This window comes from Pseudorca crassidens, chromosome 2, assembly GCF_039906515.1.
Source record: "Pseudorca crassidens isolate mPseCra1 chromosome 2, mPseCra1.hap1, whole genome shotgun sequence".
Lineage (NCBI taxonomy): Eukaryota > Metazoa > Chordata > Mammalia > Artiodactyla > Delphinidae > Pseudorca > Pseudorca crassidens.
The window spans coordinates 18637695-18653461 of record NC_090297.1 but is presented as its reverse complement, the minus strand read 5'-3'; the positions used below and the strand labels follow the sequence as shown (position 1 = coordinate 18653461).

Sequence of the window (15767 nt, the reverse complement as noted above, 5' to 3'; positions counted from 1 at the left end):
GGCTACCCTGTCCTCCTGCCCTGGCACAGGGTCCTTGTCCGAGCTTTCAGCACGCCGTCACAGCCTTTGTATCATTGCATCTCACGTGACCCCTAGGACGAGGAAACTGAGGCCCAGAGAGGAGAAGGGGCTCCCCCCCACAGGCCCCCACTGAGGCCGTGACACAGCTGGAGCTCAAACCTAGCGATTTTTGTCTTCATCAAGAGAAGGAACTTTCCACACCAGTCTGGATTCTTGTAGGATGAGACTCCTGGGGCATCAGGAGGGGAGGCCCCCATGGGGTCCCCGAGGGGCAAGCGCCCCCAACCCCATCCTGTCCCAAAGCCCTGTCTGAACATTTCTGAGAAACAGCACTTAAGTCCAGTTGCCCCGGTGAGACCCTTTCCGGAGCCTGCAATGCCTCCCTCCTCTGTACCCAGTACGTGCCCCCTCCTCTTCACCCCTCCCCTCCCTGCGACACAGCACCCGGGAGCACTGTCCTTATCTGTTTGTAATTAATATTTAACATCTCTTCAGGGTCACTGGTTTAGACCCAATATCTCCATAGCAGAGGGAGGGACCGCCCTCTCCAACACCCCCTGCCCTTTCTCCTCCCGGCACGTTGGCCCTAACGACTGCTCCCTTCCCCCAAACTACAAACAAGCCTGCTTCCTGTCACTCAGGGTGAACTTGGCCAAAGGTTGACTGTCTCACCTTGTTTAGTCGTGGAAAACAGCTTAACAGTTGGACTGTTCTCACCAGGTGAGAGGGCCGGGGTGTCACAGGATATTTTACTAAAAGTCATAAACACCTCTTCCAACTCACAAGCCACAAAGCTCTCTAAGCTCCTTGGGGCGACAGTCGTTCCTACAGTCCATGACTCTCTGGGTCCTGTGACCCTCCTCAGGCTGGCCCTGTCCCCACCAGGCTGCACACCCCCTCAGATCTCTGGCCTCCCAGGCAGGCAGCTCAGGCTACCAGCTAGGGGACAGAGTGTCCAAGGCCCCGGAGCTGGGTGGGGATGCTGGCATTCCTGAGTGTCCTAGGCTTTGACTCCACCACCAGGACTCTCCACAGCCTTGCCCCACGCAGTCCAGAGAAAGGTGAGTCTGTGAGGTATCACCTGCCTCCACGGCAGGCAGAACCCAGCCCAGGAGCAAACGAATAGTAGTCCAGCAGTGGCTGCACGAGGAGAAGTCAGAGGAGGAGGAACTCGACCCCGCTGCTGGGAAGTTCCTGTCCTCGCTGGCTCGTTCTTCCATTCACCTGCCCTAATAGGCCGAATTACAGATACTTTACAAAGGAGGAAAATGTGGCTCAGAGGGGCTTCTTGCCCAAGATGGTTTCCTAAACTTGCCTCACCATGAGAATCCCCTGAGGAGCTTACTAAAAATTCAGCTTCTTCAGCCCTAACCCAGACCTGCTGAATCCATAGCGACTGGGGAATCCGGATTCTCAGTAAACTCCTTTGACGATTCCTCTTAGGCAAGTGGAGGGAACCATGCTCTTATACCATAGTTTTCCTATCTTGTGGCCTCAAATCATCCCCCTAGAGCCACCCCCCTCTCCTCCCCTGTATGGGAGCTGGGGAGCTGCAACGAGGGGTGGTATTTCAACCTGGGATGGCTACAGATCCCTGGCCTCCCAAACCCCCAGCCCCAAGAACACACAGGGGTTGCCTGAATTTCCACCCAGAGAATAGGGCTGTCGGGGACGAGGGCTCCTCCAGAGTCCTGGAGGGCAAGGCTGGATCCCTCTGTGCCCATCCGCAGTCTGAGTGTCAGCCTGGACAGAGGGACACAGCTCTGAGACCCCATCCCCACACCCTCAGGCCCTCAGCTGATCTTCCCTTCCCACTCTAAGGAGGAAGGGGCATAAGGAATATGCGTTTTGACCTGCTAGTATGAGAAGAACAGTAACTGGAATTAACTGAAGTGTGAGAACAGCAGAGGGAGGGAAGGGAGACTAAAGCAGGGAGAAAGGAGGTAGCGGGAGAACGCATTGGACCAGACAGTTCTCCACTTGACCACCAGGTGGGGCCATCAGCCAAAAACAGTTTGGTTGCTGTCAGACAATGGTGTGGAGGTTCAGGGTGGTTGGCAGGTGGAATAGGGTTCAAATGATTGTCCGTAATATTCACAAGTCCAGGGAGGGCAACGAAAGGGAAAAGGAGGGGAGAAAGAATGAAATATTTAAGAAGTACTAGCCATGAGTTAAATACTATACGAGGCATTTCACGCATTTTAACCTCATTTGAGTATCATAAACATTCTGCAAGATAGGTATTCATTCGTTCATTTTTGACAAGCATACACGGGGAATTCCCTGGCGGCCCAGTGGTTAGGACTCCGCACTTCCACTGCAGGGGGCACACACGGGTTCCATCCCTGGTCGGGGCACTAAGATCCCACATGGCGTGACCAAAAAGAAAGAAAGAAAGGAAAAAAGCATATATCAAGGACCCAGTTGTATGCCAGGCACTGTTCCTGGGGCTAGGGATACAGTGAACAAGACAGGCAGGCAAGTTCCCTGTTGTCTTAGAGCTTGCATACAATTTGCAGATAAAGAAACGGCCCAGAAAGGAGGCCAAGATCCCCCCATTAGTACAGGTGCCAGAGGTGGGGATTTTTTTTTTTTTAATATTTATTTATCTGGCTACGCTAGGTCTTAGTTGCAGCACGTGGGATCTTCGTTGCAGCATTCAGGCTCTTGGTTGTGACATGCGGGATCTAGTTCTCTGACCAGGGATCGAACCCAGGCCCCCTGCATTGGGTGCGCAGATTCTTAACCACTGGACCACCAGGGAAGTCCTGAGGTTGGGATTTAAACCAAGGTTCCTATACCTCCAAGTCTGACCTCTGCTCAGCCTCATGGCCTGAGGGCTAGCTGTGCTCACTTTAAGGCACATCAGGAGGAGGGAGGCCATCATTGGGTTAGGGTGCATGGAGTACATGGGAATCCCACACCCAGAAGGAGGGGCAGAGAAAGCTCTCAGCGCGCCTGGAGTCGTGCAGTTATTGGTGGAGCTCTCACTTAGCAAACGTTGCTGGGTGCCACACATTGCACCACAGGCTCCACATTCCCTATTTGAATCTTTGCAATCAGACTGCAAAGCAGGCATCATTGAGCCCACTGCACAGGTGATAAAACCAAAATGGCTAAGTGACTTGCCCAAGGTCATAGAGCCAGTAGGCGGGGGCACCTCCATCAGGCTGCTTTGGGGGGAAGGGGTTATAGAACCAGTTTAAATGTCTGTCTCGTGCTGGATTGGAAGCCCACACCTCTTGGCTGCAAAACAGATTCACACTCACTCCTCACAATGAATGTATAAATGTGGGTCTTGGAAATCCCTTCCTATGTTGGGTCAGTATAAAATGGGAGAGAGGGCTTCCCTGGTGGCGCAGTGGTTACGAATCCGCCTGCCAATGCAGGGGACACGGGTTCAAGCCCTGGTCCAGGAAGATCCCACATGCCACGGAACAACTAAGCCCGTGCGCCACAACTACTGAGCCTGCGCTCTAGAGTCCATGAGCCACAACTACTGAGCCCGTGTGCCACAACTACTGCAGCCCACGTGCCTGGAGCCCGTGCTCCGCAACAAGAGAAACCACTGCAATGAGAAGCCTGCGTACCACAATGAAGAGTAGCACCCTGCTCGCCGCAACTAGAGAAAAGCCCGCGTGCAACAAGGAAGACCCAATGCAGCCAAAAATAAATAAATTTATAAATTAAAAAAAAAAATGGGAGAGAGCCATCGAATGGTCTCCACCCAAAGATGCTCTTAATGCTGCATCCGGGAAGGAAGGGAGATGCGTGGGAAGGGGGTTTCAAATAGGGCAGGAGACTGAGAATTTTTTTTTTAATTATTATTATTATTATTATTTTTTTTTTTGCAGTACGCGGGCCTCTCACTGTTGTGGCCTCTCCCGTTGCGGAGCACAGGCTCCGGACGCGCAGGCTCAGCGGCCATGGCTCACGGGCCCAGCCGCTCCGCGGCATGTGGAATCTTCCCGGACCGGGGCACGAACCCGTGTCCCCGGCAACGGCAGGCGGACTCTCAACCACTGCGCCACCAGGGAGGCCCTATTTTAATATTTTTTATTGAAGTATATTTGATGTACAATATTACATAAGTTTCAGGTGTACAATATAGTGATTCACAACTTTAGAGGTTATAGTCCATTTATAGTTATTATAAAATATTGCATATTCCCTGTGTTATACAATATACCTTTGTAGCTTATTTATTTTATGCACAGTAGTTTTTACCTCTTATTCCCCTACCTTTATCTTCCCCCTCCCCCCTTCTCTCTCCCCACTGGTAACCACTAGTTTGTTCTCTATATGTGTGAGTCTGTTTCTTTTTTGTTATATTCACTAGTTCGTTTTATTTTTTAGATTCCACATATAAGTGATATCATTCAGCATTTTTCTTTCTCTGTCTGACTTATTTCACTGAGCATAATGCCCTCCAAGTCCATCCATGTTGCTGCAAATGGCAAAATTTCATTCTTTGTTATGGCTCAGTAGTATTCCATTGTATACATACACCACACCTTCTTTATCCTGTCATCTGTTGATGGACACTTAGGTTGCTCCCATATCTTGGCAATTGTAAATAATGCTGCCATGAACACTGAGGTGCATGTATCTTTTCGAATTAATGTTTTCATTTTTTAAATATATTCCCAGGAGTGGAATTGCTGGATCATATGGTAGTTCTATTGAATTTTTCAAGGAACCTCCATACAGTTTTCCATAGTGGCTGCACCAATTTGCATTCTTACCAGTAGTGCGTGAGGGTTCCGTTTTAGGAGACTGAGATTCTGTCTGAAGAGCTCACTTGTGTATTTTCTCCCCAACACCCTCTCCTGAGGGGTCCCCAAGGCACTAGGAAGAATGACAGGCACAGTGCTGCTGGGCCCCCCTGAGGTCCCAGGAGGAGGCCAGGAGGGAAGCTGTGTCTCTGCACTGGGGCACAGCCTCCCCCAAACCTGCTCATCCCCGGAGACCGGGCTCAGGTGTATCTTCCTCATCGCGTCCTGTTGTAACTGCCTGTGTCCCCGTCTAGATTAGGGCTTATTTCCTAACGTCAGGCATCTTATCTTTTCCCTTCTGCATCCCCAGTGCCCACCAGGCCTAGGTATGAATGAACATGAGGGGAAAAAATTGAGATGGGAGCAGGGCGAGCAAAGATGGGGAAGAAAGTTCCCACAGTGGCCACTCGGGAAGCCTGAGAACTTTGGACAGTGAAGGAGGAAAAGGCTTCCCCTCCTGTCCTGCCTGTGCCACACCCCTGCACACACCCTCGCACATACCCCACTGTGGCCGGGCGGGGCTGGTCAGTAGCTGCTGGAGGGGGCTGTGTAGAGACATGAGAAGAAACCCACTTCCATTTTTGCCAGTGATAACTTATGAGCACTGAAGACTCATTTTTAGGTCACATCCCCTCCATGTCTTCACAAAGTCTGGGGGCCCAGCCTCACTATCTCCATTTTCAGAAGGGGAATCAGATGAGAGAAGCTGAGGGTCTTCCCCAAAGCACCTGTCACGGTGGTGGGCAGGGCGGGGGGAGGTAGAATTCAGATCAGAGCTCCCAGCAGCTGAGAAAACCTCCCCTGATCTGTTTTCCATACAACCAGGCCTGAGCTATGAGCTCCTTTCCACTGCAGTGGGGATGGAGCCGAGGGGAGGAGCTGTCTTTGGGTGGGGGTGGGGGTGGGGACAGCTCCACCTGTTGCTGCCGTCTTGGCAATGCTGGACCCAGGGAACGGCCCCTCCCTCTGTCGGCACCCCCCCCCCCCCATAGTTCTCATCCATTATCATCACACTGCTTCAGCGCTGCTATATTTAAGGCCCGTGCAGGCTCCAAGATCACATTCTTCTCCCGGTCCCCGCTGAGTCCAGGGCAAGAAGAAATCAAGGACCCTCTCATCCTCTGGAATCTACTCCCCAGAGACACTAAGCGGGCACGGCTGCTTCTGTGAGTCACCTCCAGGGATCAGGGGTGGGGAGGGAGACCTCCAGATAATGAGACCCTCAGCTTTCCTTTGGCAAGTGGAGTGTGTGTGTGTGTGTGTGTGTGTGCGGGTGCGTGTGTGTGTGTGTGTGTGTGTATGTGTGTGTGTGTGTGTTGGGAAAGGATCCTGGGAGATTTGGAAAGCAAAAGTATACATGTGCTTGGGTATCATCCCAAGTGGAAATGAGAGGGGATTCTAGAAAAAATCTCTGCCCCATCACACTGTTCTGTGTGGCCCTGGGTCTTCTGAGCTGAGCCTTCTGTGATGTGAAAGCTACAAAACACACACACACGTGCACACACATCACTTGGGGATGCCCTGAGAAGTGGAGGCTTTCCTGTAGGAAGCAGGCATCAGCAGGGACCGGGGTGGACCGGCAGGTCCAGCAAACCTAGAGCAGTCCTGGCGGAGCCCTGCTTGGCCGGCCCGGCAGGCAGGGGATGAGCGCAAGCCCGGAGGGCCCGCACGGCAAGGCGGGGAGGGCGTTCATCCAGCCTGGGCTCGCTGGTACGAAACCGAGGCCAGCACTCCAGCCTCGGAAGCTGGTGGGAGCATTAAGAGCACATCCCAGGCTGGGCAGGCTGTGTCTCCGCTCCCGCCCACAGGACCCAGCTTTCTGCCATCAGGGCTCTGAGTCACTGTGGCTTGGTGCACGTCTCTTCCACTCCTGAGGAATAGGAGAGGCCTCCTTGCCCCTTCTCACTGAGGGATGCTGTCAGGGGACCGGGCGGGGCAGGGCTGGGGGTGGGCGGCAGACAGACTGAGGCTTGGGAGGAAAGTGGAGTGGGTGGGGAAAGTCACACAGCAGGACCCCTGGCCCGCGGCTTTGCACCTTCCGGGGCGGGCACGGGGGACGATTTCCCTTTCTGGCCGACCACACCCTGCTGACCCCTCCGCAGCAGGCACACGGCACTCTGGGGACAGGACTGGGAAGCTGCGATCTCCTCCTTGCTGCCTAATCCTTAGCCTCAGTCATCGCTTTAAAAAGAATCGATGGCTCATCCACTAAAGCCAGGGGTCTGGTTGCAGGCGGCCCTGGAGGTCAGGGATGAGCGCCAGGCCTGCCCTGCTGCGCCAATCAGGAGCAGAGCATCCGGGGAAGGGAGCCAGCAGCTGATGCCAGGGAACGTTAACCCTCAGCTGCTGGGGCCGGGGCCATGTGTCCCAGGGAAGCCAGGGGCCTCCCTCCGCAGGGTGGTACCCAGCGGCTCTCTCCTTGGCTGTGAGGAGGAAGGGACAGAAAGGGCAGGCCAGTCATTCTCTGGGTGCAGGCAGACCCTCCTTCTCAGGAGGAAGCGGATGGGAAGCCCAAGGGGTGCCCGTGCCGTTGTGTCAGCTGAGGTCGCTGGAGGAGGCCAGAAGCCTCACAGGCAGCCCTTGGCCTCGGCGAGCACTCTGCAGCAAACCAGTCTGCCCTGGGCGTCCTTTGTGGATGTCCAAAGTGAGCAAACTTTTAGGAGCCGGAAGGATCAAATCCCAATAAAATTGACCCTTGGCAGCCTGAGCCCCCTGACACCTCAGAACAGGCCCTTTTAGGCCAAGGATCTCTGGTGATGTCAGTGGGCCCACCTACCACATCATGGACTTAGAGGAATGGTCCCCCACGGGCAAGTTCACACCCAGGTCAGAACACAGTCCCGCACACACACTCCGCCATAGCCAGCAGGCCCCGAGGGAGAGGCAGGGACAGGGCAGAGCCGGACCTCATGGAAGCAGACAGGAGAGGGCTGAGGGGGTGGGCCCCCCTTCTTCCTCCGCCTTCACGGCCAGGGTCTACCTCAGGGCCTCCCAGGTCAGAGGCCTGGCCCCGAATTCCCACCTGGAGAAGGATTGGAAGCCATTCCAGGGCGTCCACCAGGCATCCTAGAGCTTCAGCGCCAGAGGGCCCTCAGAGGCCTGCTGGTGACACCGCACCCCAGATCTGGGAAGGAATTTAGTGCAAAGAACCCAGAGCTAGCTAGCTGGGGGTCCCCCACTCTCCTCGCCTGCCTCTCCACGTCCTGGACATCAGAGTGCTCAATCCCTCACCGTCTGGGAAGCTGAGACCTGGAGAAGGGAGGGCCTTGCCCAGGTCATGTGGCGGGGGGTGGGGGGGGTGGGGGTGGGGGATGGGGGCAGGTGCCGCTGGAAGCCGGGAGCCACTGGGGCAGCACGTGGAGTGGTGGACAAGCCAGGCTGAGAGCGCAAAGCCTGCCTCTGTCACCTGGGCGGGTCCCCCCGCATCGGGCCTGAGCTCCCCTGTCTAACCACGGGAGAGAGAACCCCTACCGGCAACCCTCCAGAGATGCTGGCGGACCCCACGGGGAAGGGGCGGGTGGACGCCTGGTGGAGTGACCGTGTACCTTGGCTCGGCAGGTCGTCGCTCTTGCAGCCATGACTCTGCCTCAGAGCCCGGGAGGGAAGGGGGAGCCCCGGGCACCCCAGGCCGTGGCGATGCACAGGCTGGAGCACCGCCACGAGGAAGAGCAGAAATCTGAACAGCAGCACAGCCTGCGGATGGGCTCCTCCGCGCGGAAACGGACCTTCCGCAGCAGGTGGGAGCCTCGGGGACCCAGCCCAGCCCCTGCGCTGCCCCCAGGGCCCTCGGCCCGCCGGGGAGGCGCAGCTCTGCTCTCTGGAGGCCCCGGTCTGCGGGGGGAGGCGTGGCCCTGACCTCTGTGTACTTGAGTTTGAGGAGACAGGCACAGCCCTGCTTTCTGAGAGCCCGGTGTGAGGAACGAGGGTGCCTGCTAGTACCCCGAGGTAGGAGGATGGATCCCCCAGCCAGACCCCCAGCCAAACCTGCAGGAGCCATGACCTCTCTTTTCCCGGGGGCAGCGAGGAAGAGTATCGGTTCAGCACGGCAGACTACGCCCTCGCAGCAGCCCTGGCTCTGACGGCCTCCTCAGAGACGTCGTGGTAAGTCAGGTGACCTTGCCAGAGAGCCCTGGGCTGGGAAGAGGTCGTCCTGTCCAGTCCTCTGCCTCCCCACTGGGCTCCCACACTCAGCTTAAAGAACCTGCCCGAAGTTACACATCTAGAGTAAGCGGCTAGTCAGAGGTTTAAGCCCGGGGCTGACTGACCACAAGGCCCGCCGCACCACCCTCTGGATGAGCCCTCAGGCAGTAGTGAGGGAGCGTCCCCGGGGGAGAGGCTGGTGGGGGTCTGTACTTCACCACCCGGCTTCCGTGGCGGGGAAGGAGGCGGGGATGGGGAGAGGAGGAACAAGGAAAGCAGCCCACGTTTTGGACACGAGGCCCGAGATGGGAAGGCCTCTGAGCCTGAGAGCATCAGGAGGCCTGGGTCCTGGTCCTGGCTGGCCTGGAGCAGGTTACCCAGCCTCAGGTCCCTACCCTGTAGAACGGGGAGACTAAGACCTGTCCACCTGCTTGCAGTGAAAACAAGAGGAACGATGGCTTGTGAAAGAGCCTCGTGAACTGGATCAATCATATTCATTACGCACCTTCTAAAAGCCGGACCCACGCAGGGCATTCTGGAGGCAAGAGAGGATTAAAAGTTGCCCTTGTCCTCAAGAAGCTTTAAGTGTGGCCGGCAGTGCTGGGCGTGGGGAAGGCAGGGCCAGGGCGTCCCCACATCACCACCCCCAGGGTCTCCACCCCTGATGGCCTCCGTCACCGCAGGGAGGCCCAGCTGAGGCGCCAGACCAGCACCGTGCAGCTGGAGGAGAGAGGGCAGAAGCGGGTGGGCTTCGGCAATGAGTGGGAGAGGATGGAGATCGCCTTCCTACGGACCCAGTGGCTGCTGCGCCAGAGGCGAGACCGGAAGGCGCTGAGACGGCGGGTGAGAGGGATGGGCTGGGGCCTCCAGGGCCCTGAAAACTGAGACCCATCACACGCCAGCCAACTCAACCTACCCCCTTCTCAAGAAGAGCTGGACATCCCAGTGCCCCTACCCTCTAGCTGCGTGACCTTGGTCAAGCAATAATTCTAACTGAGCCTCGTTTTTCTCATTTGTAAAATGGGTGTATGTGGTACCAATGCTTGGTGTCGAGGTGGGAAGTAAATGAGATCAAGCTGGTAAAGTCACTTTCCCAGTGCCTAGAACACAGAAGACCTTCAGGGAATGCTACTCCTAACAAATGTCAGGGATCTGAAGCCACTTCCATTCCCCCTCCCTGGGCAGGACAACAATAGCTGTAATACTTACATGGGTGTTATTAGTGCCTACGTTTTTCACATATTAACTCATTTAATCCTCACTGCAACCCCACAGGAGGGTGGGGGAATATTATTATCATCCCCATTTTACAGATAAGGAAATGGAGGACTGGCCTATGGTCTCACAGCTAGTAAGTAGCAGCATTTGGCCTTGACCCCACGCCCTGCCCTCTGTGGCACGCTGCCTCTCAGCCGCTGGTTGGGGGGGTGCGCGGCTCCAGCCCACGTGGGCCCGACTCCAGAGCCTTGGTGTCGGGGGAAAGGTAACAGCAAAGACTGGGGAGAGGTGGTGCCCCGGCTCATAGAAGTCACAGGCCCCCTCCCACCTCCAGACAGAGAAGAAGGTCCGGGAGGCCAAGGAGCTGAGGGATCTGTGTTCCGGACGCGGGCCCTGGTTCTGGATCCCGCTGCGCTCCCACGCCGTCTGGGAGCACACCACGGTCCTACTGACCTGCACCGTCCAGGCCTCGCCTCCACCCCAGGTCACCTGGTAAGCCCCCGGGGGGCAGGAGAGAAGGGGTCCTTGCCCTGCCCCCATGCTCTGGGCCTCTGGGGGTTCCCTGAGTGTGAGTTCCTTACACCCAACACCTCCCTTCCAGGGACCCGGCCCCTCCCCTAGAAGTTCCTGCCGCCTTAGAAAAGCTGCCGACCCACAGACCCTGAGCTCTGCCCTCCCCAAACAGAGCAGCAGCTGCTGGGGAGGCTCAAGAGGGGTTATTCTTAGCTGCCTCCCAGCCAGCCTGGGGCTAGAAGTCTGGGCTGCCTGGGGAGCCAGCGCTTGTAAAAATATGGTTCTGGTGGCATGTGAAGGCAGCTGCTCTGAGCTGGACATCCCTGGGGCTGCAGGAAGATGGGGGGAGGCAGGGAGGGCGGGGGCCCTGTAGTGAGAAGGAGCTCAGGCCTCGCTCTCTCTCTGCCAACTTGGTGTGTGGTCTCAACTATGGCTCTTAACCTCTCTGGTCCTGCCTCCATATCCTGTTCTGTAAAATGGGTTGAAGACCTCCTGTCCAGCTTGCACGTGGCGAGGATTTAATGCCACGACAACGTGGAAGCCCTCAGAACTTGAAAGGTGCTGGGAAAGCAGGAGGTGCCGTTCCTAGGAGTGAACCCGTGACAGAACCACAGAGTCGAAGCCTTGCTGGTGGAGGCGGGCAGAGGCAGGAGCCTCCTGAATGGGCCTGGTGGAGGTGGGGGTGGAGAGTAGGAAAGTGATCATTCCAGTTGGCTTTTCTTTTTTTTTTTTCCTTAAAGCATATATAATGCCTCAGAAGTCAGAGAAAGAAAAAGAGCTTAGGCCAAGAGCAATCAAGAAGAGTGTTCTGAGGGAGGTGGCCTTGGGGCTGGTCATTGCCAGGTGGCATTCATTCAAATTCCTTGGGAACCAAGGCAGTCCGGTAGGAGGACTGCTCCCAACAGCCAGCCTGGGCTAAGTGGGGGTCAGCTGCTCAGCTGGCCTGGCCTGGCAGCTAAGCCCTGCCCTGCCCTGGCACTGAGGCCCACATCTAAGCCATGCCATGGGAGCCTCTTGGGAGGGAGTCTTGTTTCCACCCTTGCCAGCAAGGTTGCCACAACAAGGAGCTGAGCATTCTTTGTAAGTGGCAGAGGCCAAGGCCAGGCCCACCTCCAGCCAGAGGGACTCAGGTGGCCCCCGGGGCTCCTGGCTTTGGGATCTGGTTTCCCTTCATCAATCACCTCCGGCAGGGCCACACATCATCCCGGGATTGGCCTCCAGAGCTCTGCCCGGGCCCTGGTAGAGACCCAGCCCCCCGGTCAGCAGGAAGATACTGGCTGCCCAGGCTTGTCAGGCGAGTCCATTCATTCACCAGTTATTGAGCACTTCCTGAATGCAGGGGCAACTTCAGGCGAGTTAGGCAAGGCCCAGGCTGGCTATGTTTATACTGCAGAAGTGGGCCCTGGCCACAATTCATTAATGTCAGAATCACTCTCCCAGGCCAAGTAGCCTTCAAAAGTAAAATCTCACACCAAAATATGGGGAATTCCTGGCTGGCCAGTGGTTAGGACTCGGCGCTTTCACTGCCAGGGGCATAGGTTCGATCCCTGGTGGGGGAACTAAGATCCCACAAGCCGCATGGCCAAAAACTTAAAAATTAAAAAAATAAGGGGGGGAGGGAAACACACCAGAATACGTAGGGGGAAAATAAACCTAGAAAAATAATAAAAATCTCACTCTTTTATGTGGGCCTCTCTGAGCCAGGCTCTGGGCTGGGTGCCTCGCCTTAGCTGTCTCACTTAATGCTGTTTTATGATTGGCTGCCATTCAGCCTCATCCTTCAAGGGCCTGCCGTACAGGCAGGAGACTGAAGCCCAGAGGGGGGCAAAATGAGACCTCAGGTCTCTGGCTGCCCAGGTTGTGCCCAGAGCTGCAGCTGCTGCTTTTTCTGGGAAAGGCAGAAAGCTGGCCAGGCTGAGTTGTCTGGAATGTTCCTGACAGCTGGCGGGTGAGGGGGGCTGACCTTGGTCCCCAGGCCTGGGAGATGTGGAAAGATTGGGCATGCAGATTAGGCACCATCCTCCCCACAGGAGACTTAGTTGGGTTCCTTTCAGAAGAGGTCACAGCCTGGGGGCTGTGTAGTGGGGCGTGGGCACAGCACTGTTTGGTTGCCATGGAGACAAACGGGGGCGGGGGGGGGGGTGCTGTCCAAGGAAGGTGATGTACTGAGGTTGAGGTGCCCTCTCTTGGCCAAGGCCTCCTCTTTGAACTCAACCACCACTGGGGCTGATTTTTCATGCAAAGTTCTCATGGACACAGAGGCCCAGAGAGGGGGACTGATTTGCCCAAGGTCACACAGCAAGCTAATTTTCACAGACATTCACTCGCCAACCCCGACTCCTCAGGCCTCCAGAACATACCCCAGTGGGCTGTGGACAGACACAAGGCCACCTCATTGTTCAGTGCCTGTGGCAGATAAAACCAGACCCCAGAGTTCACAGAAAACAAAAGGAAGTATCCAGGGTAGAGCGGGGCAGGGCGATCTGCAGGGCCATGCTCGGGAATCACCTGAGAAATTTTAAAAATTACTGATACCTAGTTCCCATGCCCAGAAGCTCTGATTTCATTGATCTGGGCTTGAGACTGGGCATGGAGATTTTTTTAAGGCTTAAATAAGATAGATCTTTTTTTTCTTTCATGTAAATGTCTGATGTAGACAGGGCAGGGCTGCTGTGGCAACTCCACCACAGATTCCTCCGGGCCGCAGGCCTGTTCCCTCACACTGCTTCAGGGCACAGGCCTTCCTGGTTTGAGATGCAGCCCTCATGGCCATATTCTTGCCGCAGAATGGAGGGAAAGATGATGGGAAAAGGGGCAAAGGATGTCATCAGAAGCTTGTACTTACTTTCTGCTGACAAGACTTAGTTTAGTCACATGGCCACACCTAGCAGAAAGAGAGGCTAAGAAACATGTCATATTTACTTTAGAATAAGAGGGAGAATGGCTACTGGAGACCAATGAGCAGTTTCTGGTGCAAATTCTCAAAGGCTTATGTTCAGACTCTGAGCATGGAGATTGTTAAAGCTTCCTCTAGTGATTTTAACAAGAACTGAGATCAAGAACTGCTGTCCTTGGGGTTGACAAGAAGGTAGGGATGGGGAACTTTCCTTGGTACCCCCTTCAGAGAGGAAGGAAAAGCTGGGGCCTGGTCTTTGGGGGATACCACTGGTAAGGGGAGGGGTAGATACCCCTAATGACAGCTCCCTCTTCTCGCCCTCCAGAAGAGAATGAACCCTTGAGCATCTACAGCAGGGATTCCCAACCCCTGAACCATCCCCCTCCCCACCCCTCCCGGTCTGTGGAAAAATTGTCTTCCACGAAACCGGTCCCTGGTGCCAAAAAGGTTGGGGACCAGTGATATGTACAGTCTTCAAGCTTTACATATCTTATCCCATTTAATCATCACAACAACCCTACAAAGTCAGTGCAATTATTATTCCCATTTCACAGATGAGGAAAACTGAGGTTCAGAGCAGTGAAAGTGCTGCCCTGGGTCACACAGGTAAGCAGCACAAAGCCGAGGTTGGAATCCAGGTCTGAGAGGCTCGGGATCCTTCCCACACAGAATCACACTGCCTTCCACACACCACTGTGTCTCTACAGGTACAAAAATGACATGCGAATTGATCTCCGCCTCTTCCCTGCCGGAAAGTACCGAATCACCAATAACTATGGACTGCTGACACTGGAGATTAGGAGGTAGGACCATGAGCCCTAGAGATGCACGGCCCCCAGTCCTAGCACTACCACAGCCAGAGCAATGAATCCAAACCCTTCCTCGGAGCTATGAACCAAGTCAGCCTCATCTTCAGAAGTACCTGGGGTGCTTGTTAAAATACTGATTTCTGGGATGTACCCTCCTTTTGCCCTCAGAGAGTCAGATTAAATAGTTCTGAAGTGCGGCCCAGGCATTTGTATTAAAAAAACACCCCCATGTGATTCTAAAGCCTTGGGATACACGGTGAAAAATTTGGACTCAGAGGCTAGCAGCAAGGACTGAATGAATGCTGAGCTAGGCATGCAGGGAGAGCTCCTTGCTGGAGGAGAGAAAACACACGTATACACACACACACACACACACACACACGTGCAAGGGGGAGCAGCTGGAAGGAGAGAGTTAGGCAGGCCTTTTAGGAGGTGGTGAGTCTTAAGCATGGTTTTAAAAGAAGAGGCAGGATGTATGGAGGGAGCATTTGAGCGCAGTCTGCCCCGAAGTCTGCGTTATGCGTACGAGCTGCCAGGGGTTGAATTCCTCCGGGTGCTCAGCCCTGCGCTCGCTGCTTTACACATAATGCCCACCACCATTCTGCACAATGCAGGGAAGCATTGTTCTGTCCGTGTTACAGGTGAGAAAACGGAGGCTCTGAAAGATTAAGTGTCTTGCGCAGCCTGTACAGGGCAGGGCCTGGGTTTGAGTCAGTTCTCTCCATCTGGGTTCTTTCCAATACACCAAACCCTCCACCTCAAGCAACTCGGGCTTCAGAGACACAAATATGAACAGGACCCTCGAAAAGCAAAGTGAGGCTACATGGACATAAATACCTGACCATCCAAGGCTACAAAGGGAGGCGCCCCGTGGGCTGCACAGTCGGGGAGAGCATGCAGGGCTGGGCAGCCTGGAGGGACACATGGAACCGGCCCTTGAAACGAGAGGGATTCCTGCCCCGAGCAGCCAGGGGAGGGGAGGGGGCACCGAGGGGCCTCTCTGCTTGCTGATGGGGTTGGATGTGTGACTTGTGTCCTACCATCTACCCTCTTTGCCACCGTGGTGCCCTGGGGTGGAGCTGGCCCAAGCCTCCACTGGGAACAAGACAAGGCTGGCCTGGCTGGTGGTGAAAACCAGGCCTGCGGTTGAGAACCCCTGGGCATCCGGCCCGGTTCTGGCACAGACTGGCAGTGTACCTGGGGCAGCTCCAGCTCCAGGGTTCTGCTCTGGAGGTGTTGATAGGGCCAGAGGCCGTGCCTGGGGGAGGGCTCGTCCCCTCGAAGCTCGGTTGAATTCCAGTTGCTCTGGGACTCTGGACAAGTCACTTAGCTTAAGTGTTCTGATAACAATCATATTTTCAAAGTATTTTCACCTGAGGTGGTTTAGGCTGCTGT

General features: G+C 55.4%; 1 protein-coding gene across 2 annotated transcripts in view; it reads left to right on the top strand.

Moving 5' to 3' along the window:
• Positions 1-5824: 5824 nt before the first annotated feature.
• MYOM3 (myomesin 3) overlaps positions 5825-15767 on the top strand; it is a 47414-nt gene continuing 37471 nt past the window's right edge. The window contains exons 1-6 of one of the 2 annotated variants that reach the window (XM_067724115.1): positions 5825-5962; positions 8355-8533; positions 8817-8897; positions 9620-9779; positions 10489-10646; positions 14271-14366. In XM_067724115.1, the coding sequence (XP_067580216.1) occupies positions 8373-8533; positions 8817-8897; positions 9620-9779; positions 10489-10646; positions 14271-14366 (656 nt within the window). In that variant the 5' untranslated portion in view covers positions 5825-5962; positions 8355-8372. Of the gene's footprint in view, positions 5963-8354; positions 8534-8816; positions 8898-9619; positions 9780-10249; positions 10288-10488; positions 10647-14270; positions 14367-15767 lie in introns of those variants that run through there. The other variant, XM_067724125.1, reaches the window with a different exon arrangement.